The 27,880-nt window shown below is 35.5% G+C and overlaps 1 protein-coding gene across 1 annotated transcript; it reads left to right on the top strand.

The window, feature by feature from the left end:
• Positions 1-927: 927 nt before the first annotated feature.
• LOC111514562 (sodium-coupled monocarboxylate transporter 2) lies at positions 928-27,880 on the top strand. Its single transcript, XM_074173564.1, has 9 exons — positions 928-1,083; positions 4,381-4,629; positions 12,830-13,107; positions 17,361-17,583; positions 19,366-19,506; positions 20,221-20,439; positions 20,645-20,912; positions 24,540-24,700; positions 27,477-27,880. Exons 2-9 carry the CDS (start codon positions 4,388-4,390, stop codon positions 27,820-27,822), a joined length of 1,878 nt encoding a protein of 625 aa, XP_074029665.1. The 5' UTR covers positions 928-1,083; positions 4,381-4,387; the 3' UTR covers positions 27,823-27,880.

Here is a 27,880-nt window from a genome sequence, read left to right on the forward strand (position 1 = left end):
ATAAGGAAAATTGGATGAACTATACTATCGTTCATCCGGTAACTTTCCGTTATGTCATATTATTTGACCAGGTATGTACTTCAAATATGCAAACCGCAGAAAAGTGCTAACTCATTAGCTGTCATCAGTACGGCCTAGCCAAGTGCAAGGTTAGGTAGCACCACGAGGCAGCCTATCGTGATATCGTGGTTGCATATTCAATATAATTGATGATTCAGTTAGTTGATTTGATATAATCGAAAGCAGGAAAATTTCATGGACGAAGTGAGCACTTGGCTATACCATACTGTCAATTGACAGTTGACATGGACATAAAAGGTCTACAAAATGGTTTTCATGACCAGACCAGACCACATACTAGAGACTGTGAATTCACAGTCGACGCTTGTGAGAAAGCGATTTGGGACCTTTGTTAAGACGAGACCTGGAGAGTAGGCAGATTCAGACCCCGGCATCAAGTCACAAACCCTCACAGCATGTCACTTCCTGAGGAGTAGGCAGATTATAGTGTAGTCATAGCTTTTTGAAAATGGCCTTGAAGTCGAAGCCGAAACGTCGAACAACTGAAAACACCAGACCGCACTTCAGATTGTAGGTCTTCTAACTGAAACCACAAAGGTGCGGTTGGCACCGCGCTGATGAGGTCAATAGCCAGAAACACGTGTCCGCGGTTTGCCTTTCCATTTGAGTGTCATTTTATATATTTGAAAATTTTATGAATGATTAGGTCTTTAATTTTCCCTGCTTTCGACCCATGAACTTGAGATATTCATTGTAGATTTTTGAAGAGTGGATACCCTCATGATTTTCTCATTTTGGAGAAAACAAATCAGTTATCATCACCAAAGTGTATTCAGACATTATTAAAATTGAGCTGCGTTTTACTCTGTCAGATTTATTTATTTTGCGAGAATCACATATCAAAAGATATACATTATCGCCGTCAGCTACTTTAGAAACTGCGTAAACAGTTGTTCTATTGTCTTTTGGGAACACTGTCGTAGATGTCATTTCTCCAGTATTTTTAATATTTTGTGCGAAGTTAACATTGTCTTGGATTCAGTTTTTAGTTTAATCTACTTAGTGAGTACAACTGCAAATATAATTACCATTTTTTCATCATATCATCACAATTGCCACTAAACGAGTGAAATGTTAAATGATATTTCTTTGATAGAAACCATTATATGTTTCTTGTATTTTAACGAGAGAGGAGATTCTACTAGTTACCAAATTAAAATGCTATAATTTTTTCATTAATAACAGTTTCCAATAGTGCAAAATCAATTTCAATCAACCTTTAGATACTTATCATTTATATCTCGTTTGTCGTTGTGGCCAACCCACTTCCTTCACGTATTTTTTCTCTTAACTGGTTTCTTTTTCTGAATTGTTTCAATCTACATCAGATTATCAAGAAAAATACACGCTCAACCGCTATAATTATCAAGTTCTTCTGCTAAGCAGAAATAAGCATACTCGTAAAAATTTGGGATTACTGCAAAATCTATAATTGAATTACATGCCAGAAAGTGCCCTTTCGTCCTTTCTCATTCGGACAATTCAAATATTCACAATATTTTGCTTTTAAAATATGCCTTCCTTCTTATAGGGCAGTGACTAAATCCCAACCTTGAAAACCAGGCTATATGTGAGTAATTATTATACAGGGTGTAACTAAATGAGTATAAACATTTGAGGAGGTGATTCCTCATCAAAAAAAAGATGGGATCTTTCATATAAAGAAATTTCATTGGAGCATCCCTTGTTGAGATACAGTTCCTTAAAGGGGGTACATAAAATTTGTATAACAATTTTTTTCACATGCACTGAAAAAGTTACAATATCTAAATCAACCTGACGTTTTGTACTACCAAAAAGACACTTAGCCAGAAATTTATTTGGTTTACCCCATGGTTATAAGGGGTGGAAAACGCAACCCCTAAAATTTATTTCCAATGTAACTTTTTGTCTTATCATTTGTTTACCATTTAAAAATTCATTTCCGATAGCCTGTTTCGTTTTAAACAAAAAATGTCCCCTGGGTTTTTGCCCAAAATAAACCAGTTCGCAGCAAAAAATTATTTTACGAATAACTACAGACATACATCGTCATAAATGCGAAAATATGAAGTAGGTCGCTATTAGCGATAGTGACAATAAAATTGGTATGACGCTGTCAGTTTGTGAATTTTCGAAATTGAAATAATACTAATTGTGTGTTGTTGATCTGTTCTTGATTTGTTACAATTCACTTGTTATTAAAATGGCATACACAAATGAGGAAATGGCTGATATGCATTACGTTTACGGTCTGTCGCAGGGGGATGGGTTAGAAGCTTCTAGAAGATATGCTGAAATGTATCCTCAAAGGCAGCATCCCTCACATAGAATATTTGCTCGAATTTATCAACGATTACGAGAATATGGTTCATTCGACAAGAGAACGCAGGATTGTGGTCGCCATCGAGAAGTACGAACAGCACAGCTTGAGGAAGCAGTACTTAATTTGATTGAAGAACAACCTACTACCAGTACTGAAGCTAAATGTTGATCATATGACGGTTTTTCGAATTTAGAAGGAACAACTCATACCTTCACCATCTGCAACGAGTACAGGCACTGTTACCGCGAGACTTTCCGAACCGTCTTGAATTTTGCAATTGGATGCTGGAAATGATTAGAAGAAATTGTAACTTTCTGAAGATGATAGAATTCACAGAAGAATGTAGTTTTTCTTGGGACAAGATTATTAATTTTGATGATTACCACATATGGGCTGATGAAAACCCTCACGCTATTGTCGAAACTAACCATCAAGAACAGTTTTCTCTTAACGTGTGTCTCGGAGTTATTGGGGACGATTTAATTGGGCCTCATTTTCTACCTCCTCGATTAGATGGTGAGGCATACGTTCAATTTTTGAAAGAAGTGCATCCAGTACTGCTGAAGGAAGTTCCTTTGGGCGTCAGAAGGCATATGTTTTTATGCATGATGGGGCTCACGCCCATTTAGTCAAGTAGCACGTCAGCATTTAACAGAAACATATGCAAATCAGTGGATAGGTCGAGGAGGACCACAGAACTGGCCCGCTCGATCCCCGGATCTCAATCCTCTCGATTTCTCTATTTGGGGTCATTTATAGCATTTGGTTTATCGTACTCCTGTTCGCGATGTAGAGGACTCAAGAAACCGCATCATCGATGCGTGCAGGGTAATCATTGAGATTCCAGGAATATCTGAGCGAATACGTGGCTCAATGCGCCGACTTATAGATGCATGCGTAATGTCTGAAGGTAGACATATTGAAAATTTACTATGATTTCTACATGTTGTGTGTTTTGTTAATAATACATTAATTTTGTTCATTACCCTTTAATCGTTCAATGCAGATACCAACTACAAAATAACAATAAATCCAGTTCGCATTTATGACTATGTATCTCTGTAGTTGTTCGTAAAATAATTTTTTGCTGCGAACTGGTTTATTTTGGGCAAAAAACCCAAGAGACATTTTTTGTTTAGAATGAAACAGGCTATCGGGAATAAATTTTTGAATGGTAAACAAATAATAAAACAAGAAGTTACATTGGAAATAAATTTTAGGGGTTGCGTTTTCCACCCCTTACAACCATGGGGTAAACCAAATAAATCACTGGCTAAGTGTTTATTTGGTAGTACAAAACGTCAGGTTAATTTCAATATTGTAACTTCCTCAGTGCTTGTGAAAAATATTGTTATACAAATTTCATGTACCCCCTTTAAGGGGCTGTATCTTAACAAGGGATGATCCAATGAAGTTCCTTCATATGAAAGATCCTATCTTTTTTTTGATGAGGAATCACCTCTTCAAATGTTTTGCACTTATTCAGTCACATCCTGTATTTCTAGAAATAGACAAATATAAGGAACTGAGAAGTAATACATCTTAATAATAAATCTTGGGCGATGAGATGCGGTAAAAAATGAAAAGGTATTTGACTCTGGTTTTATATAATTATTATCAGTGGACGTGGCATGGTTTCTCTTAATCGGATTTTACCTAATCTTGTTCGTGTACTTCTAAGGACAGGTAGCCAGACTTTATTGATGTTCGTTGCACCTTCTATTCTATTGGAATTGTCCCTGTTTTTTTTTGAATTTGAATACAAAAGAAGAGTCAAATATGAGCATCGCAGTGAATGCGTGCGTAACAACGGAACCACCAATTCAGGCACTGCGAGCGTTACCAAATCGTCTTTGATAATGTCTACCGCAGTAGTAGGCGAATCGTCTACTACTGCGGACCGAAAAACCCGAAAAATAACTTTCACGTAAACAATAACCAAACTGAAGCCGTTTATAATCTTTATTTATTCATTGTTATCAATGTTACGTTAGATTTCAGATGGATATAACTTCTACAATATTATCGAGAGTGGCAACAACTGCACTACCAACAATGAAAAAAATCACGGTGCATTTTTTCTCATGGTACGACTATGGAATTTTCAGCGCAATGCTGGCAATGAGTATGGGAATTGGTATATATTTTGGATTTTTTGCTAAGAAACAAACTACTACGAAAGACTATTTACGCGGTGGAGGTGATATGAAAATATTTCCTGTAGTGATATCATTAATAGCCAGGTGAGGAAAATTGTATAATTTCATGGATACGAATAATCCTGCTGAACTATATAGAAAAACTATTAATACACTTTGATGTGTCGTTTGTACCACTTCTATTACTATATAATGTTTGCATCATATTTATTTTGTACATATTCTTCATAAAGGAACAAATAAATTTCTGAAAGCTTGAACAGCAAAAAATAGTTTTTTTATAACCCGCAGAGATTAAATGAAATACCCAAGTGAAAAATAACCTAGTTATATAATAGCCAGTCGAATAAACTTGATAATTCATCTTCCATATTCTCTGTTTCACTATAACTGTCGTCATTTGAATCAATAATATATAGTCTTTTTCAACTGAAATTACTTTTTAATCTTCTCATGCCATTTTTCTTCGGTGATATAAGATACTATACTTCTTCTTTAATTAGTTCTAATACCTTCTTATCAAATTTTGGAAAATGATTTTCACGCCTGACGCTTCGTTTCAATTTTCCCAAAATCAACTCGATGGGATTGAAAGCACAATCATAGGGGGGAAGTCTCAGTACAGTGTGTCCATACTTTTCAGCAATACTCTCAAGGGCATACACTTTTTCAAATGTTTTTGTCTGTAAAACTTCAAGTAGTTGGTTTTTGGGATTATCTTCGAAATACAAATTTTTTACATTGAAAAACTTTGTGTTTCATCTTTCCTCGAATTTTTATTCGATGTTTCGATGAGCTGTCGCGAATGATAGGGAGCGTTGTCAAGAACTATTACACTATTTGCATCTAAATTTGGATCGATGTGTTTTTACACCATTCCTCGAAAATATTATCTTCCATGTTTTTATGATAGTCAACATTGCAGTCCTCAAGTTTTTTCAAAGAATTTCCGAACCCATCCTTTACTTCCTTTGCAATGCACAATGATTGGTTGTGATCCTTTGTTTGCAGGCATATTAGGCGTACACATTCTTGAACCATTAGTTCAACCTTTCGTAACTGTGTCGTGAGTATCATACCAAATTTCGCCTAAATAAAAAATTTGCTATTGTTCTTGTCTATATTTAGTTATTTGTTGTAAGTATTTGTTATGCAATTCCACTATTCTTCTGCTTTCCATTACTACTTGATGTTTCTTCATTATTTTGAATCAAAATCCTAGTTTATTTATCCAATTCTGAAGAGTTTTGTCACAGCAGCTCACGTTATGGCCGGAAGTATTCAATTTCTTCCTTATGATTTCAGTTGTAGGAATCTCATTACTTTTGTAACAGTTGTATATTGTTTTTTTCAATGATTTTTTCAGATGCACATCTGAAGCTTGAGATGTAGATTCTTATAAACATTGAAACATACTCTATGTGTTTCAATATCTCGGTATCAGTATCTCTTTTTCGGATTGTTCACCATCGGTATTGGAATCACTACACTGAAAAAAGTCTGCCTTATTATAACACACGACGGCGATAACCATCCCCACATTTCTCGATTTCTATTCGTCACCGTAACATGAAGAATTTAATTTTATGACTCTTCAGCCGATCATAAAACTCCATAAGTAAAAAGTATCCAATACAAAGTGCCTATTCTACAGTCCACGTGGACTAATTCTCAGCCGGTTCATTTCCATGTATTGGTTTTTTGGCCTTTGAGAGTGCCGACAACTTTAAATGTGCACAATATCGTTAACTTCGACTAAACTTAATCGATCCCTGCGGTCTTTTGATGATCTGAGTTTATTTTCTATGGTTCATGTGCGCTTCTTGTGAGTTATCCAAATATGCTGGGAAAAGTCCTCAAACATCAACAAGAAATGGATATCACCACTTCTTAATACAAAGATTCGCCCAATGACCGAAGAAGGGTCGGACCAATCATATACAAAATCAGTTGGCCGTACGATACTAGTCCCATTATGAATACAAACGCATCAGGACCATCTTTAGTTTGCGAAACTGTTGCCGCCTCGGCTTTGATAATATATGTCGTAATAGAATACGAAATATCAGGTACGAAAACCTACAGACCATGGCTAATAAACCCTGAAGCATCAGACGATTTGTAAGACACACATGATCTCTTTCCAATGTCTGATTTATAATAAATATGTTTCGAGTCCCCTAAAACTTATTGTAGTATAACAAACGAAATTTTCCCTTCACAATCACGTGTTATTCAAACTAAGATATATTTTTCTGACAAATGAGGGTGCCACCAGGTTCAAATTGAAAAAAATGATTAGGACGGTCCTAGGTAGGAGTCATCACACCACTCTCCTAAACAATCTACGGTATTGATCAGATTAAAAAAAAAATTAAATCGTTGAGCGTAGCGTTACCTGACTAAATATGTAAATATCACGCCCAACGATTTTATTATTTTTTTATCTGATCAATACCGTAGATTGCTGAGGAGTGTGGTGTGATGACTGCTACCTAGGACCGTCCGAATAATTTTTTAGTTTGTAGTTCATTATCTAAATAATTATCATCATTTTTTTTCAATAAAACCGTTCAACCTTTATTTTTTTATCCATTTTCTTTCATTTTCGAATTTTGTTATTCAATCTCTCTCATTCCGTTCAGTTCATTTAGTGCCTCAGTATTACAAGGTAATATGTAGTCCGCCATTTTGTAGCTGCGGCCATCTTGTATTGTCATCAAAACTGAATGTGTGTAACAAATATCAGATGAATCTGTCAACAACAAGGGAGTCAAACAGTGCAAACTAAATAAAACCGTTCAAAAATAGAACGTAAAACGTCCTTCCGGCAGTACGTGGTGTCCTCAACGTCCTACCAACTTCAACTAGGTTTAAGAGGCTCATTCGTCCTTCTGGCACACCGGCAAGTGCTACCATTCGATTCCTCATGAAATTTTAAGCTAGCGCAAAAAAATAGAGAATGTTATTTTTCACTTGTTTTTTCTTTTAATTTCACCTTTTCTTAGTATTCTTGGATATCTCAACCGAATTTCGAGCGTAAAAACCATATTTTGGAGTAATTTTGAGCTTTGCCTTCATATAAAAGCTGATGGGCTAGAAAAACCATGGAAAATAGTGGGGGTAGCCTTTCGAACGGTAGCTTTACATTCAGTGCAAGCTAAGATGTCTGCAAGTGAACGCCGCGTCTTTGTGTACGCCTCAGCCACTGCAAATTATCAAGAAGTTGATCTTCTAGCGATATCTTGGAGGGACCGTAAAGTTCATTCCTTTATTGCTACATGTAGCCACTACAGGGCACACACCATGTACCAAAAAGGTATGACGATGATGGGAAAGTTTTTCAATAAGATTGTGGAAAGACCTAAAATATTTGAAGATTTTTTTCATGGTGATCCAGCAATCGATATTCACAACCATATTCGGCAAAGTGGACTTGCACTAGAAGAGGTTTGGCAAACCCAGAACTGGGTCCATAGAATGTTTGGGTCCACTTTTGGAATAGTTGAAACCAATATTTAGCAGCCTACCTACGTTACCAGAGGATAATGTCGAAACGTTATCTGACCAACTACAGACTAATAGAGTTGAGGAAGACGACAGTGATTTTGAAGGGGATTCAACACGTCCTGAGCGCTATACTTAGGAAGAGCTAAGCGATCTTATTAGAGATTTGAATCTTCTAAAGGATTCTTCCGAGTTGTTTGCCTCCAGACTGAAGGAAAAGAAACTTCTTCACCCAGACACCAAAATTACATACTACCGTAATAGAGAAAAATATCTTTTGCCTTTTTTTGATATAGTTTTTCGTAACAATATTGAAGGACTGTTAGAAAAAAAAGGGTGTATCGGAGTATACACCAGATCACTGGCGTCTTTTCATAGACAGTTCCAAACGAAGTTTAAAGTGTGTCCTTCTACATAATGGCAACAAATTTGGAAGTATACCAATTGGGCATTCTACAAAACTGAAAGGAGAATGTAAAATAATATCGCTGGTGCTAAAAAACATCAAGTATGACCAACATCTGTGGGCGATCTGTGTTGATTTTAAGATGGTGAACTTTCTCCTGGGACAACAAGGTGGGTATACAAAATATCCTTATTTCCTGTGTCTTTGGGATAGCAGGGCCAAGGATCAACACTAGAGTAGAAGAGATGCTTTAGTTCAAGGACAAGCTAACGTAGTTAACGAAGCATTGGTCGACCGAGAGAAAATAATAATACCTCCGTTACATATTGAACTAGGACTGATGAAACAATTTGTAAATGCCCTAGACCAGAATCGTCCTTGTTTTGAATACTTGTGCAGCAAATTCCCTGCACTTAGTAAAGAAAAGTTGAAAGCCGGAATATTTGATGGGCCTCAGATACGACAACTTATAAAAGACTGGCATTTTACAGTCATTGCACTATGCATTACACTCAATTTCAGACATGAAATTGAGTGTAATGCATGGTGCTCTCTTGTGAAAGTTGTGGAAAATTTTCTTGGAAACAATAAATAAGAAAATTACCGGGATTTTAACAAACACGGTTGTCATATGAGTATTAAAATTGATCACCTCCACAGCCACTTAGACCGTTTTCCAGAAAATCTAGGTGACCTTAATGAGGAATAAGGGGAACGCTTCCACCAAGATATCAAAACGATGAAAGAGAGGTATCAGAGGAGATGGGACACTCACATGATGGCGGACTACTGTTGGAGTCTTCAAAGGGACCGTCCTTCTAAAGCTTTCGCAAGAAAATCATATAAAAGGAAGTTTTTAGGTGACTCCGAATAACAGATTTGTGTTGCGATGCTGGTTAGGTTACATGAAAGGTTAAGTTTTTTTGGCAGACAAGAATCAACTGTATTTTGTCAGACGTATCATTATATAACTTTCTATCTAACGTGCTAATCATATCTAGATTCTCCGAAGATTAGGCCTATATACTCAATTTTGACTGGTTTCCTATATTTTCATATTTATCCCTCCATCATTTAATTTTTTTCTGATTGTGTACATTGTTTAGAGGTTCCCTAACCTCATTCGTTTCAGCATTTGATTGTTCACATGACGATTCTACGATTTTAATGAGTGCTTTGATTGAATTTTATGAGACAGTAACAATTGACTGGAAAATATTCTCAAACTGAAAATTTTCAGATGCAATTTTTGGTAAGCCACTTCTTTGACACTCTATCCTATACTTATTATCAATAAAACCGTGTGATCCAAAAAACACGCTATTTTGTATAATTGTTACGTGGAAAACATCTGTTGAACTCAAGCAGATATGTTGTTTACTTTTACAGACTGGCTAGCTGAAGGAAAGCTAGTGAAAAGATTCTCATAAACTTTTCATAAAGTATTTTCTATTACATAACACCTGGACAAGTATTTCGAAACAATCAAGACATAAGGATAGGGAACATAGTGAATCTCAACAGATATCTTAGATAAACAAACTTTTTTTAGATGGAAACCCAAACATGGTAATCTCTCAGAACTTTTTTTATTTTAATAGGTACCGAATTTATCTAATGTTTGATTCACTTATCATTTGAATATGATTATTCTGCTATTTTCAATTTAACACCAGTGATATTCCATTAACTACTGAGTTATTTTTACTGCTTTTGGATTATTATCCATCCTATTTCTCACAATCATGAAGATTATTTTTAATTTCAATATGCAAATTGTTTTAACATCTACATCTGAACTTTATTCACTAATGAATCAACATTTTTATTATTGTGATTGTAATAATTTGATTTTTTCCATGAGTAATCCATATTTCCAAATTTCCAACGTTTGACAAATAGATTTATGAAATATAATGTTCTTGTTACATAATCTAGAGAAGCAACAAACCTGTGAATGCTATCTGATTCAATTCCATAAGGAATGTTTGGAGTACATCTGAATACGGAAAAGGTTTTTGTTTCATCCGATATTGATATGAAAGTAGTTGTTTCGAATGTATTTTGTATTTCGTGCAATTCACTGTTTATATACCGATATCACTGGATGTAGCGATAGCAGAAAAAACGGAAACTTGAATTTCAAAAATAAAAGTGGAGAATAAAAAATATAGAGATTCCAAGCCAAGTTACTTAACGACGTTTCGATTGTTAGTATCCACAATCATCTTCGAGTGATGACTGGACTAATTCCTCCGAGAGATAACTATTTATGGATCATTTGAGTACTTTCACTTATCTCCGCTTTCCTTTTTCCGCTTAGTGGGAGATGACCGTTTGACGAGAGCTGGCTATTTTTCGCTTGATTATGAGTTTCTATATGTTGCGTATCTCTACGCTAGCTTGGCTGAATACATTGTTGGACAACATGTATGCGGCTTCTTTAAATTTCCACCTAAACCATTGTTCCTCGCTGTGTATGATCTCAGCTTGGGATCACTCGATGTTATGTTGATGGGTCCAAACATGCTCTGCTCTTCCTGATTTGCTGGTTTCCCCTCGCTATGTGTGTTACTTGTGCTCGGCAATGCGAAAATTCAATGCCCTCTTTTTCACCGATATAGGATTTTCCGCTCTCACAGGGTATCCGGTAAAAGCAATTCTTGGTATCGCAGCCCGCGTTTGGTGACCTGGTTTTCGTGAGCCTGCTACGGATAGTATTTCAGGATCTGAAGCAGGTTCTGATGTTGTACTTGGATCCAATTCTTCTTATTTTTTCCGATAATCCTCTGATATAGGGAAGTGCAAGCACTGGTTGTGACGGCTTCCCTTCCTTGCGATGCTCCTTCTGTAGTTTAGCTAAAGTCTGTTCCACCATTGCTTTGGAGTAGCCATTCCTTTGGAAATAGTTTTTGCTGTCTAGTCCCTTCTCGAGACCTTCCTTCGTATTACAGGGCCCGAAAGCGCGGTCTAATAGAGTCTTGATGATTCCACTTTTAGTCGATTGATTGTGGTTGGATTCGTGGTGGAGATACTGTCCCGTGTGAGTGGGTTTTCGGTACTCAGATGTATCCTACTCAGTGACGGTCCTCTTCACCAATACGTCTAAGAATGGCAATTCGTTGTGGACTTTCCTCTCCATTGTGAAAGTGATGGAAGGTCTTAGGCTGTTGATGTGTTTTAGTAAGACGTCTCTAGTTCAGTATTGCCATGTTTCCATATTATGAAGGTGTCGTCAACGTATCTCAACCAGACAGGAGGTTTCTTGTGGTCTTATTTAATGGCCACAGTATCAAACCACTTCATATATATGTTGGCTATGACTGGTGAAGGTGGCGATCCCATTGGCAGTCCCTCATCTTGTGTGAAGAATTTGCGCTTCAGTTGGAAATAACAGTTTCGTACACATCATCCTAGTGATTCCATAATTACTTCTATAGGTGAATTCGTTCTATCTTCCAGGTCCCCGTCTTCGTATAGCTTCATTTGTATGATTTGGAGTGCTTCTTCGACCGAAACGTTGGTATAAAAGCTTTCCACGTAAAAGCTTTCCCTAGTAGTTCGACAAAATGCCTTGAATTCTTGCATTCAACGGATACCATGTGAGTGCGAAAAATCCTGTATCGGTGAAACTGATAAGCTATTGCACAGCACAGGAATAGCAGAGCATATTTGGACCCATAAACAAAATATCAAGTGGTCATAAGCTGAGATCATACACAGGGAGGAACATTGGTTTAGAAGGAAAATCAATGAAGCCGTCCAACAATGTATTCAGCCAAGCTAGCGTAGAGATACGCAACATATGGAAACCCATAATCAAGCGAAAAATGGCCAACTCCCGCCAAACGGTCATCTCCCACTAAACCGGAGAAGAGAAAACCGGAAAGCGGAGATAAGTGAAAGTACTAGAATGACCCATAAATAGTCATACCTCGGAGGAATTAGTTCAGTCACCCAAAGACGTGCGATTTCTAGCATGGACTTTACTTTTTGTGGTATATTCAGAACCTGGGCTGTGGTTGAACGAAACCAGAAGTATCAAACATTTTATCTGATACTGCGGCAGGCATTATCGGTGACTCAGCAACGACTGATGAGACTGGCATCTTATCCACCCAGATTTTATTCTCTTCAATCGTGACTCCGGCCGTGGAAGCCCATGTTCTCATATTTATCAATCCATTGAAACTGTGAGTGAAATACTGAGAGTGATTCATCTGCTCCATAATAATGTGGATATATTTCAATGATATATGAAAATGAGAAATAACAGTAAAATGGAACAACACTAAATTTCTATTACATATTAGATACTCATGGCAGTTTATGAAATTCTGAAGTACACTAAAACTTCATTTTCATTTTCAGTCACACTTCGGGTGTAACTCTACTGGGATTACCATCTGAGGTCTATATTTTTGGAGCCACGTATTGGTTGACAGCGATTTCGTTCATCTTCGTTATTGCGATAACTATTTTTGTATTCCTTCCTGTTTTTCACAAGTTACAATTGACGAGCGTCTATGAATATTTGGGCCTCAGATTCAATGGGAGATGCAGAAAATTATCTTCGATTTTGTTTGCACTTTCCATATTTATGCATTTACCTATTATTGTTTATATTCCCGCTCTTGCTTTCTCAGCAGGTGAGAACTCATTTATTATATTTTTGTTGATGCTTTTCATGTATGTGTAATGATATACATGTAGTTGGATAACAGTTAAATTATCTGGGCCAAAATGGTATCAAATATAATACTGATTGGAATGAAGCAGGAATTTTAGAATCAATCAGCTACATCTATAATGTAGGTGATGCAACAGTCGTTCTTCCACACTCAGTGTGCAAATATCAATCTTTTTTCATATGAAATCGAAAACAAATTCGAAAATTTCCATAATATTGCAGTTTTATTCAAAAACACCATTACTGTTTATGATATTTTCACAAAATTGTAAGAAAAATCTCCAATTTCACACAATTTTGATACAGTTAATGGAGTTCCTTGTGCTGATTGCAACCAGAATTACTTTTCAATGACAGAATCATAAAACACAAAAGTGATATTCCAGAGCACTCTAACAAATTACATGAAATTAATCTCTCTAGATCCCATTAGTATGAATTCTAAAAGGCACATAGGACTTCATCCAATCTATACTTAGTTGCTTCACCTTGATAAGAATATATTTTATAATCATCCGGTAACTAATTGAAACAATTGATATAATAACTAGTTTATCATATTTTTTTCCAATAATTCAATGATGCCATGTATCTATAATACATAGTCATTCATAATCATCTTTAATATTTCTGGTCATGACATGACAACTAATCGGTTACCCAATTTATTTTTTAATTCAAAAAGTTATACTCGGAGTTAATCAGAGAGACCCGTCCATCCACTTTGGGCAGAATATCCTACATTTAATTTTTTGACAAGATAATTGACAGTTGACTTGGACATGTTTGAAATAACAAAGTAATCTTTGTGAAAAAGTCACAATGATTTTTGAACATTCTGTATAATATTGAGAAACGGGTTTTGTTGAAATCGATAGCCCAAAACCTCTTTTATGCTTGGTTAACATTAGAAGGTATGATTTATATATATTTTAATGTTATTTAGTTTCCAATTGTACCTAGCATTTTCATAAAAAATCAATAACTCGAAAACAGTTATAGTCAGGTACATACCTTTTATGAAATCATATAATTTTGAAATGTTTGAAGAAATACAGGGTGTTTCATTCGAAAAAAAACACAATTTTGATATGTCACACTTTTTTGAGCTACCATGTACACACTGTAAAATGATTTCCTTCTGCAGCCTCAGTCAATATACATATAATTAAATGGAAAAATTTTCAAAAAAATCAATGATTTGGTTTATAGGGTGTCCCACCCGGTATAAATATCGTTTCCGAAAAAACATTTTACTGCTATTCCCGTTTTTAAGCATTCTGAAGCTTCTATTATAATTTCATGAAAATATCAGGTAGAATTACCCAAGGAAACAATGGGGCTGAAACATGGGGGCTGAAACAAGCAAGACGTATGTACTGGCATACATAATGGCGGTTGAAGCCATGCAAAAACTAGCTTTTTTGGAAAAGCAACCGCAATGCACTAGAATTGAAGACATTCTAGAATATTTCTCTTTGTATATTTAGTAATGACAGGAGAAAGGCATTAGTGGAATATTCAGACTAGCAAAATCGCCAAGCTATAGAAGGACATCAAACATATTCACGGGCCAAATGACAATTCCATAGAAATGTCACGGTTGAAGTAGAACTTCGCGAAAAATGGATGATGATGAGACCCAAAAATATGCTTAGCAGAAACATCTGGTATGAAGACAAGTTATAAAAGAACATGAAACGAAAATAACAATATACGGTGCGGGTCGAAATTTACTTCACAACTACAATATACGATACTCTATTCGAATATTTTGTACGTTCCATCCTGTATACGTCAATCATAATGAATGATAATTGAATTGCTAGCTTTCAGTTATAATTCTTCGACACTTTTTGAATTATCGTAGTATTTATAGAAGCCACTAAAATTGTATACTCAAAGGAACTGACCGAAAATCAAAACTTAATCTATAGTCCGTTCATAATTTGTTGATAGCTCACTGCAAGTTTGACCCTCATTAGAGAACTGAAATACAGAGAGGACAGCTAATATGATATAATAACAAAAACCAAACTAAAACTGGCAGTTTAAGATGTTTTCGACTAACCCACCTTGTATCTGAAGAAATACAATACAGCTATAAAACTTTTAATCCGATTATGTAGGTATTTTGAGTGGAAATGAGTGACCAGTGTCGTAGAGTATATGATTAAAACATTAGTTACTTTAAATAAATAAATATATTAATATTCTTAAACTGTAGGTACTGTAAACTGTATTTTTATTTTAAAAAATTTCTTTATTTTATTCAAAAATAATAAGTTACTTGCAATTTGTAAAAGATACATTATTTAATTAATACCTATTTTTAAATGATATAAACTACGATTACTTACAAAACTATTCAAATTCAAAATAAACAGGATCATCTTCGGAATCCGGGTCTTCTTGCAGGTTAATAATTAGCGGTTGTGTCTCTACAGTCGCAGCAATTATATTGTCAAGGTCCCACATTTTTTGTTCTTCTTCTATTGCATGTCTTACTGTATCTCGCCAATTTTGTTCTGTAATATGTTGTGAAGACTCATATAACAATTCACGTACAGCTTGTATTTTATATGACGTATTTTTTCTAGCCACATAGCTTTTCATTTGTGCCCAAATGAGTTCAATTGGATTTAATTCGCAGTGGTAGGGTGGAAGTCTAAGGACTGTGATGTTTCGTCTTTCCGCCATTTTGTCAACTACGTATTTCTTGAACTTAGATTTGTGTTGCCGGGCAATTTTTAAAACTTCTGCTTTAACCATTCCATCTTCGTAAGGCAGGGACTTATTCCGCAGCCAGTCAATGATATCCTGTTTCTTCCACGCAGTCGTTGGAAGTCTTTCAACTAGTCGTGAATGATAAGGTGCATTATCTAATACTATAATTGAGTTTGGTGGTATATGTTCAGTCATCTGCTCAAAATACTCTTCGAAAACATCAGCTGTCATCTCCTCGTGATAGTCTTTTGTGCTTTTGGATTCAAATTCCAACAACCATGCTCAGCAAATCCTTTTTCACTGCCAATGTGAGAAACTATTAATCTACTGCCTTTACCAGAGGGTGGGGAAATACCAGTAGACCCACCTTCCATAAAGGCTTGCCTGGAGCTTGATATATTTTTATCTGTCCAAATTTTTGTGAGAGTATGACCTGCGTTTACCCACGTTTTGTCCTGATAGTAAATTGGCCTTCCTTCAGCCCGAAATTTTCGTATAGATCTTAGATACTTTCTTCTCCAACATATTATCTCTTCCCGGTCAATCAAAAGTGATTTTCGGTCTGATTTCTCCCACCGGAAATTTAATTCTTTTAAAACTTACCACAATTTGGTTCGTCCGACATGAGGCAAATCCGGGTCGTCTCTAACTTCTTGTAAAATTTTGTTTAAGTTGGGTATTTCTTTTTTGTAAAAAAATTCGTGAATTTTCCTTCGAATACCATTTTTGGCAAATTCATCAATTTCAATAGGTTTTCCCCCCTCTTTAAGTATTCGTTTGTATTTGGGTTAGCTATACCTTTTTTTTTTCTTTCTGATAGGAACCTATATATTGTTGACTCCCCTACGCCCGTCATGTTGGCACAACTCTTGATTATGTTCTGAACAGTGTTTGTGGGATTCTGAGAAACCAGAGCATCGTGAACGTTCAAAACAATAGTCTTCTCTCTTGGTGAATAGACAGACTTACTGACTGTACGCAACAGTACCGGTGTAAAACTTGATGATGTTGATGATGATGACGAAGCCATCGCAAGCAATCAAACAAAACAAGCAGGAACGAAAGGTACGTATATGTTTGTAGGAATATGAAAAAAAGTTACTCACGCACTGCACAAAATTCGCAAAATAAATATTAGAGACGTTAATTACTGCCGTAGACGCCGAAACACCAACGAGCCGTAAATTAAATGCGATTAAAAAATGTACTAAACCAAAAATTATTTTCGTTCGTAACAACTTCACCCGTTCAAGGCAAGTTTCGAATATAAACTGAAGCTTTATATTTAATGAATGAACACCTCAGGAACCTCCGCCTATGATTTTACGAGTTTTACGACCGTTTTATGACTTGGGCCCTCATTTTGTGCTATCGACAAATTATGAACGGACTATAGATAATTAAACCAGGTGTCGGAAGTAGGGTACTTTGACTTATTTCATATCACGATTTCTATCAATTACCAAAAATTTACAACTTTTTCAGCAAGTGGTGTCGACGTTCATATCATTACTCCCATAGTTTGTGGAATCTGTATTTTCTACACTACCTTTGGAGGACTCAAAGCTCTAGTTTGGTCAGACACAGTATTATTCACAGTGACTACGGTGACTATTTCTATCATTTCGTTTCTTGGAATCCATGCTGCGGGAGGAGTTGGTAATGTTTTCAGAACGGCTATCGAAGGACACCGTCTAGATATTTGGCAGTATGTTTTTTAAACAATGAATTTTCTATTATCTAAATTAATGGTGAGGCTATAAGCTGACTTGTATTGTAGACTTTTACGTTGATATGTTTGTTCGAGAGTAACTAGAGATTTAATGGACAAATATGTTATTTCTTTAAATTGACAATAAGGATCCTGAAACTGCCATGTTGGTTTTCAGATAATGATTGTGGATCTGTTTGGTATGTTCATTGTATACTTGAAAACGATTGAAAACTTTTATAACGATTCATGTTCATGAGTGAAAATAATTTCATCCACAGAAAGTAACTAATAGGACTGAAATGGAATATGTAGTAAACGAAGGGAAAACTTTTGGAGCAGTTTCGCAAAATGCTGACTCGTCTTGTTCGAAAACAAAATGAAAGTCAACGGAAGTATCATGTAAATATAATGTGTACTCCCCTTATAAGAACGAATATTTTATTTTTATTTGAAAAAAGAAGGAGTGCTGACTAAACTGTTCGTTAATACAGTTCTGTGGGTATCCATGTGTTGATGGAAATTATCGATATGCCTTGTTATGTTACCAATGTGAAAATTTTTGAGAGAGCACTCGAATTTTTTTTATGAATACAAAGAACAATCATATAGCGAACGTTGGAATTTGATCTATTGAATTGTCACTGACAGTGTATACGATGGGGAGCACTTGTAATATTTCTCTAGTAGCGAATGCGCTAGCTCTAGTTATTCAGCCTTTGATTTTTGAGTATTTCGATATTGGTTTTGAAACGAGTGTTTGTATCAGTTCTTCGAATAGTTTCTGCATTCATTATGAAAAATCAAAGGATTCCCCCTGGAGTTAAAAATTATTAAATTAAAGTTTTATTATTTTAGCGAAATTTGAGATGAATCTTTTATAGTTTCAAGCTGAACCAAAGGAATATTTTGATTTTTCTTTGAATTTTTGATCCTAGAAAATTTATTATGCAATCAAATTTGTTTAAGTTTAGTTTCACTCCTCCTATGGTTATGAATGGACCAATATACACTACTTTCCTGATGAATTTCAATTCTTCGGGTGGAACTTTGGAATCAGCTTGGCGTAGTCTTCTGGATACTACTTTTAGTCTTGAAATACAGTCATGACTATCCAAGAAATAGTTGATATTGCTTGATCTGGATTTCAAGCAGATTGATATTCACTAGTCTGAAACGTAGATGGGGCGTTCTTGAAGCCAAAACTCATCCTGAAGAATTCACAATGGCGATTTTCCATAGATGCCGTTTTGAGTGATGCCCTCCTTATCTATCTTATGTTATCTATTTTGAATAGGCACACATTTAATGCCCGAGAAATTGAGACTTTCTGGAATAGCATTTGAGTTTATAACTGAAAATTAAGAGTCCATATATACTTTCACCAGTACATTTAAATATAGTTCTGGATATTTTAGTAGCCTCATGAGATAATATAAATATTTCAGTTGAGCATGAATGAGCTCCTTACATGAATTACCACTATAGCAGGTAGCTGTAACTGCCTCCGTGGTGATTTCACTAGTTTCATTGTAAACACAAATTCTATTAAACGAAACCATAAATGCGTGGCTGGGTGATGGCTCCGTGTATTTTTTTTTCGAATGTGGTTCATCGTAACACAAGGTTGCACCATATTGAAGACGGGCCAAAATTTAGAAGGGGTGCATTTCAAATTGCAACCTTATTCAAGAAAAAAAAAAGAAAAAAATGATAGATATCATCATTTTATATTGATTATGCTGAGAAAAAATACATTTACATGCTTTAATGTTTCAGATTTGATTTTGATTTGGTGGCAAGGGACTCTTTTTGGACGATAGTTCTAGGATTCACCTGTCACTTGATAGGAATAACCACAATCAATCAAGGATGTACTCAAAAATTCCTCTCAGTAGCTGAACTCAGAGATTGCAATATGTGAGTTATTAGAAGCTCTATTTTGTAAATAACCTACCAACCAAATTAACGGAAATGAACTGCTTAACAGCCTAGATAGATATATATTCAATATTTTTGGTTATATGTTACAATTTCATTAAGTCCACTATCATGAACTCGCACGGATGGATGATAAAATAATAACGATAGTGAAACCTGTTCTACAATTGCTATTGTTCTAATGAATTTCATAATACTGAAATTTCTACCAATTCCTGAAGTTATGTTTCGAAAGCGTGAAACTTCACATTTTCTGCAAACTCCACACACACGAAAAATCAAGTGAAGCTTATGTTTCTGACGAAATGCACATACTTACAACAAAAGTGTATCAGTGTTCAATCTATAAATGGAAAAGTAAAGAAAAGGCTTCCAATTAACTATGGTACAGAACAGAGTATGTTGTTTCAATCGATAAGGGTTTATTTTCAGAAGACGTGTTTTCGGAAAAAAGCTCAGTGGCTTTCACTTCTCCAGTTTCATACAAATAATTGAGTTTGAAAGTAACTTTCATGCATACACCTCTGTAAGGAGTTCATTTTAAACTCAATTGCATTCTTTCTTTCTTTGGATGTTTTCCACAATTTTTTGTATGGACATGAAATTATGAAAGCCACATACTGGTTTCAATTCATACAACATTTCTATATTTTGTTTTTGCCTCTGATTTATTGATTTTTTGTCAAATTTCAGAACTGTAGTCTTTTATTGTTTGGGGATGGTGCTCATCAAAACCCTGTGTATAATCTGTGGAATACTTATTTACGTGAGATATGCTCTATGTGATCCCTTGACCACGAAGCAAATCACTAAGAGCGATGAGATATTTCCGTTCTACGTATTGGATGTTGCTGGAAACATTCCTGGTCTGTCTGGATTATTCATTGCTGGCGTGTTTTGTGCTTCTTTGAGGTGAGATGTGAATTTTGCAATATATATACAGGGTAATTCAAATTCAAACCCCACCATTGGGATCTCTTAAACAACAAGAGATACGTCGAAGCTCAAATTGGGGCAATGTTGCGTTTTTTATGGCGCCCATAATAGAAAAATTGAAGTTTATATTTCTGATATACTGTTTGAAAAAACTTCTATGACATATTTCCAATACTTTCAGTGCGCAATCTTGCTGTCTCAACTGCGTAGCTGGTACTATTTATGAGGATTTCCTTAAAACAACTCTAGAGAAGAAGGGCTATAAAAATCCTACCTTTTCCTTGAAGCTACTTGTTGCCATCATAGGAATAATTGGAACTCTGATGGTATACATAGTTGAACATCTTGGAGGTTTATTAGCTCTGGCCATTGGAATTGGAGGTGTCACCAGTGGACCTCTTTTGGGATTGTTTACAATGGGAGTTCTTTTTCCTAGAGGAAATGCTTTTGTGAGTTCAGCTAAATAGTTTATTGTTCAAAATATACTTTATACAATTGTATACATTACATTGTCTTAGTTTCTGGAATATTCTGAAAGATATTTTCAGAATGTCCCCAAAATTTTTCAATATTTTTATTTTTTTTCAACTGACTTGGAACTGAAAACTGTCTTTCACAACAAACTATTTTCATTGGGTTAAAACTTCTTTTTTTCAAGGACAAAACACAACCACTACAGAAAAATCCTCAAGGTGCTCTGAGAGTGGTGCCTGTGCGAAACTAGTGATTCAAAGTAGATTCGAATCGCTGGAGATTAAATCTATTTGGAAAAACGTTTTCTGGAAGTTAATTCCACATGAACGCAGTTGTCTAAATGAAAGAGTTCTTGAACAGTGAAATCCGAAGTGTATTGAATTGAACCTCAACACGATGAGTAGCTCTCGATGGAATCGAATGTGCCAAATCACTTGAACACTTCTCGTGAAAGTATTCACAGAAGCGAGATAAATCTCCAACCTTGCTTCGATGTTCGCGTCTCCAATCAGGCGGATTGATCTTTTCTGGATGACGTTCAGCATCTTCAGGATATGCCTAGGGGCAGAGCTCCTTACATGAGAACAATACTCCAAAGAAGGTCCGATCTGAGCTTTATAAAGCATCGAAAGTTGCTGAGGTGTGTACAGTTTTCTGTTCGAAGCAGTTTGAGAAGCGGCTTTTGCAATCCCAGCATTTCCAGACATATTTATGTCAGTTTCAATCCCCAACAAATGTATCGAATCGGAAAGTGAAATTTCTGACCTTATCTGACATCAGTAGTTTGGCTAGGATGAACGATGAACATCGATTTACTTATATGTTTTACTTAGAATTAGAATAGATTTTGAAGGAATGCATATGGAAATGAAATCATGAGAAATATGTTGATATAATTTTTACTTGAAAAGAAGCAAAATTCTCTCCAGAATTGAGTTTATGAGAGTGTCAGAGTTTGGAAATTGAATCTTCTGAGTTTGAACTGATCTTGGCAGAGAACTATTGACAACATCAGTTCTCGGACAACTGTTCAAGCGTCTTAGTGGCTGTTTTCCCCTCTTGTCAGATAATATTCGTTCAACCCAGAACTGAATATAGTCTTGATTTGATGATTGAGAAAAAAGACTCATCAGTCTATATCAGCTTGAAATTGGGGAACGAATAGTTTCAATAAATTTGGCACTCCTAATTTTCCATCACTGATTCATAAATAATTATGCTATACCGGTATTTATCGTGTTCGATGTCCGAAACTTTCTCATAGTTGTGTACCATGCCCTCAAAGAGGAAGTACAACCGTAGAACGAACGATTTGGAATGCAAACTCTTTTGTATATGCATCAGTGTTCGTGTCTTTACATCGAGTTGAGTAAACTATCGAGACTACAATAATTTTGTTATTTGCCAACAGTAAAGCCACCTCTTGTGGCTATACTGCATTCAGATGGTATAGAATGCTACGAGCTATACATTCTATCGAATTCCATACCGATACCATACGTATACTCTTCAACCATTCTCAATGATTGATGGAGAACAGTTCCACCAGGTCATCCATTCGAAATGAATATACCTGAATTTTCCTGAGAGCAACTAGTTATGCTAACAGTGAGTTGCAGAAAAAAAAGATCCGGAGGAACCTCCTGGAAGTGATTCGCTTTATTCGAAAGCTAGCCTGACCAGGTGTTATGATAAAGGGAGTCCACTGGAGAGGTATCATTTTTTCGGATATGACAAGACATCTGAACAAATGCAAGATGAGCTCATGGAAATGCTTTGCGGTAATCGATGCAGTCCATGGAGTTTCTACCTTGTGTTGGTCTAACCCAAGTATAGAATCTGTCAGGGAGATAGTCTAATTGTTCTACGGCTGGCACTGAAGGAAGTGTAAGATTCGTTTCACCAAAAGTCATCCCTGCTTATGTATTAATGATTTTTTTTATACCTGAAAGATTGCTCCAGAGAATATTTGTCTCGAAAATCCGACACATTCAGAGGGCGTGCCTGAATTACGAAGTGATAACCATTCCCCACACTGTTAGGGGAGTGATGATTGGGTCTTGGGTACTTTGAGTAGACACACTGAACTAAGAATTGCAAAATATATTTTTCCTTCAAGCACAAGACCTTAAAATTGGAAAAATTATTGAATAATCATAAACATCAATAAAGTTATTATATTGTACTTATAACAGAAAACATAAATTGAAATCGATCCAACTTACGAGTGATAAAATGGAATGAAGTGTATTAGGAGAAAAAATTGTTTTTTCACGATTTATACTGAAACTAGACCTTTCATTGGAAAGTAGCTGGTAATAATAGTTGTAGTTTTTCATATACTCTTTTTATATTGCCTCAAATTTTCAAAAAAAAATCAAGAAGTAATTTTTGGTTGATTTTTTTCTTCTATAGAAATCTTTCGTTTTCCATATTTGGTGAAACCTCACCTTTTTATATTCTGAATATAAATTTTTTTTCAGAATACAAACCTAAATCAACTCATGTGTTCAAAACAATGTTTTACATTTGTTGGAAAATACAAGTGACTGGAAAAACTGGTAGATAATGAAAAACACCTATGGTAATTGAAAAAACAATTTTCAGCACATTGACATTTTCATGAGGCCTGTCATGTTGAAAGCAATACTACCTTTTATTCATGTTAGGATGCCTATGAAAGGGAAAAGAAAGTCTAGATACTTCCGTGTTTAATGGCGGACGTATCAATGGAATCTTGAGCTGATGGTATTTGTCAACAAGTCACTGAATAAGTTTAGCGGAGGATATATTAAACCCATAGTGACTGTTTAAGGTCAAACATTGAAATGAAACCATAAATATTATAAATTAAAAAATACAGTGTTCAAGCGTCATAAAAAAGTATGTTTACATAAAAGTATGTGAAAAATAAGTGATTTCTGTAGCATAGAATAATTAGAATAAAAAACAATGTCTTTCACCAAATGTTATTTTATGTCATAAAATAGTTTCCACATCTCTTTATTGCCTATAACTTTTTTTTCGATAAATTGTCTAGCTGAAAACTGTAGAAAACTCTTTTCCACTCCTAAAGTTCACTATATTACACTTCTCTCAACATGAGATGATTCTTAAATAATTTGATTTCCACAATAGTTTCATCCTTTTTTAATCATTCTTGTGTTGCTATCGATTTTGATGATTTGTGTTTCAAACTTTCAGTATCATTTTGCGACCGATTTTGTTGAACAAAGAACAGGAAAATTTAAGGTTGTATGGAAAAATGATTCATACAAAAGTTATATTCACCCACAACTTCTATATTCAACTCTATTTAATAGGATATCTAGTTTCCCTTTCTGAAATATTCCACATTCCATTCTCTGTACCGCAGATCGACATCAATTTATATTTTCCGTATTGATGACACAATTTTCTATTCTTTATATATTTTTTCACGTTCTCATTGATTTATTTTCCTTCATTGCATTGGCCTACAATGTACACTGAAGTATTTGGATATTATCTCATTACAGTTCAAAGAAATATACTTTAGCGTGAAATTGCAGGAACATTGATGATTATTTTTGTGGTATAACAGAAATATAAACACATTTCAGGGTGCATTTTATGGAGCGATCACCAGTACACTGTGTATGTTTGTAATAATGATAGGAAATAGTTATTACAAGATGAATAAGATGTTGCACTATCGAACCCTACCAACATCCGTTGAGAATTGTGATTTTTATGACAATTCGACAATAACACTGAATTCCAGGTAACGTATATGAATTTCAAAATGGTTTCAAATTTATCAGATAACCCATTACAATTAGGTATTGAAGCGCGCAATATATTTGGATTCTCTTTCATCAGCATATTTCTATAAAAAAGTGAACTAAAAATTGGTTTTGAACTGGTATTGAACTCCGGTTGTCAAATGAATTTTCATGTGTAGCGAAATTGACATGCAAAATTGAAAATTCTGAGCGAATGTTATTGTAGCTGAAGATATAATTACCTATGATCGGCAGTTTGAACTGCCTAACATAGGTAATTGTTGAATATAAGTGATACAGTTTTACTGTCCAATTCAACTAGGTTAGGTTAGGTTAGGTCCAAAGTGAGTGGGTCTATTCGACCCTCCACCGCAACACGCAAGGGATTATTATGGCTCACACCTATTCACACTCGGCCAAATGAAACCAGCTTCTCAACGAAGCCGATTAGTTTGTATGGTGAGTGGTCTTTCAGGTCAGATGGTGAGAGTACGGATCTGCCGAACTCAAAGAACCTGATTCGGTCCTCAGCGGGGCAGGCACAAAGTATACGCTCTGCAGTTTCATCATTTTCCAGACAGAGGCGACACACACTGTCTTCCGACAGTCCAAGTCTCTGCATGTGATGATTCAAATGACAGTGACCTGTAAGAAGGCCTGTTAGACATCGTAGTTCATCCCTACTGTAGTCCAACAACTGTTTGGAATCAAGCTTCGAAGGGTGAATAAACGCCTTGGAGTGAGCCAATCCAGGAAGATTCTGCCAGAAATCTTCTTACCATCCAGGTGCCAACAACAGGTTTTGGTTCAATGAAGCCGCTTGCAGTACCCTCTTTTGCAAGAGAGTCAGCAGCTTCATTGCCTTCCAGGCCAGTATGGCCAAGAATCCAGACCAGAGACAATCTGTTTAGTCTTCCTATCGAGGAGAGTCTTTTTTGGCAGTTTGCTACCAATTTAGACGTTGCTCGGTGGTAGCCAAGTTGCACTCTGCACTGAATTGATTTGTACAATTGGCAATGTGCACAAATCTGTATGCAGTCCATCTAGCCTCTCTTTCCAGAAAAATGTGGAGAAGAGGTAGATCTAGAAGGTTGATGAGGAATGTTGAAAACAATCTTTTTCATGACGATTCGGGTTAACCTCAAATATTTTTGTGAACACAGTAAACATTCATCAGAAGGTATTTTTTGCTGTCTCACAGATATTTTTATTCTTCAAAGAGAAATTTGATTTAAAGTTTATATTATGATCCTCATTCCTTCCCAAGCAGATCTGACCTCTTGATATCCTATTGTTTTTTCTCTCAGCATATGATTTCTGCATAAAGAACTGAATTTTTATCTGCATTACTCGAAAAAGAAAATTCATTAAAAAGATGATTTTTGAACAGTTGAATTATAAAATAAAAATGATCCAAAAATATTTTCAAATGCTCACACAAAAATTACTCGTACGTACAAAATTGATTGAATAAGATGTTGGACGTCCACCTTCTATAAATTGATAAGTGTCAGCTCTTTTTCTCATTGAATGCTCTTCAGTACGAATTGGCGTGCTGCTAACCAATCTTTCCATACATGAAATAATCCCAACTATTGAGTATTAGGAACCTAAGTGGCCACGCATTTGATCCTATACATCCTTTCCAGCAATTATTGGAATTTTTATTTGAATATACCCAAACCAGAGCACTCATGTATGCTAAACCACAGTACTTGCCTGATAAAATGGAGGTGTCTTTCATCGAAGCAGCAGTTTGCTTGGGTTGAAGTTAATTTCAGTGCGGAATAAAATTGTGATAAAGGTAACCTGTGTGATTAGCTTTTGAATGAAAGCTCACAAATCTCTTTCTATCAATTTTCAACAAGACAACAAAAAAGATAAAATGGAACTTCAACTAGCGTATCCTAATATGACTAATAACCAGTCCGTGCAAAGCTTATTATTAAATTATCTGATGATGGAACGTTTAACAGGTGATGATCGACTGTATTGCCAAACATGCGCCAAACTAACTGACTGTTATAGGGAAACAAGTATAGCTGAGGCACCAGTCATTCTAATAATAACACTGATGATCTTCAAACATGACTCATCCTCTGACGTAAGCACCAAACTCTTACGAAGGTTCGAAATAGATAAATCCTTCAATCTAGCAGATAACTATTATAATATTCATGCAGTCATTGTTCACTGTGCTACTGGCGTTGAATTTGGTCATAATTACGCCTTGGTCAAAGACGAAACGGACTTACGATAGTCGTGTCACGAAGTGTTCTGGCGATGTATTGAATTTATTGGAGCCTCTGGAGACACCCTTCATTTTGTTATATAAGAGAGAGGACATTGGCAGATCAAGATCTTCAGATGATGTTTTGCCGCAGGTTTTTCCGGGTTTTCCTGCAACTGAAGAAGCAAATGCGCCACTGGAATCAATAAAGTCGCCCCGGAGCGCCAATTGATATTCATTTTTGTTTTATAATTTCATGATTTCTATTTGGGAAGTGTTGATAAAATCTTAAAAAAAAATATTGTCACTTTTTGAAAAAATCACTGGGGAAGTTAATCCGTTATGATATTTTTTCAAAGTATATAGCACGAACCTCTTACATATGATAGGAATGAAATTGATCGTCATGAAAAAATCTTGAGGATACGTGAGATATTCCAATTTTTTTACTTGATGCATAGTCTTTTTCATCTGAATTCAAAATCAACAAATTATACGTCGTCATCACTACCCTGATAATAACGGACTTTTACTTCTGTTTTCAGTTCATCAAACGATACATATATCTATCCAATTTTCAAAATATCTCATTACTGGTTTACTATGATCGGAACCATCATATGCCTGACCGTTGGCCTTTTCATCAGTTATTTGTCCAAAGAAGCAAAATCAACAGTTGCTAAGGAGCTGTTGAGTCCCTCAATATATGGATTAATAGATGAAAAAAAGTATATAAACAAAATGGATCTGGATTATTCCAGTGTAGAAGATGCTTTGAATAAACTTGAAAATGGAGATGCAGGTAGAAGAAGGTCTTCCAAATGGGAAGCATTGAGAGAGGAGAGGCTGCGTAGGAATTCCTCCATTAAGGAACCTGTGTTTGATGTTTGATTGTTGGTTTGTTATGTTGATGAGTTTTATCATATATATTATCGAATTTTGTTTCATA

Source organism: Leptinotarsa decemlineata, unplaced genomic scaffold (assembly GCF_025532065.1).
Source record: "Leptinotarsa decemlineata unplaced genomic scaffold, Ldec_3_MD MMD2_tig00000251_RagTag_RagTag, whole genome shotgun sequence".
In the NCBI taxonomy this organism is placed as follows: Eukaryota; Metazoa; Arthropoda; class Insecta; order Coleoptera; family Chrysomelidae; genus Leptinotarsa; species Leptinotarsa decemlineata.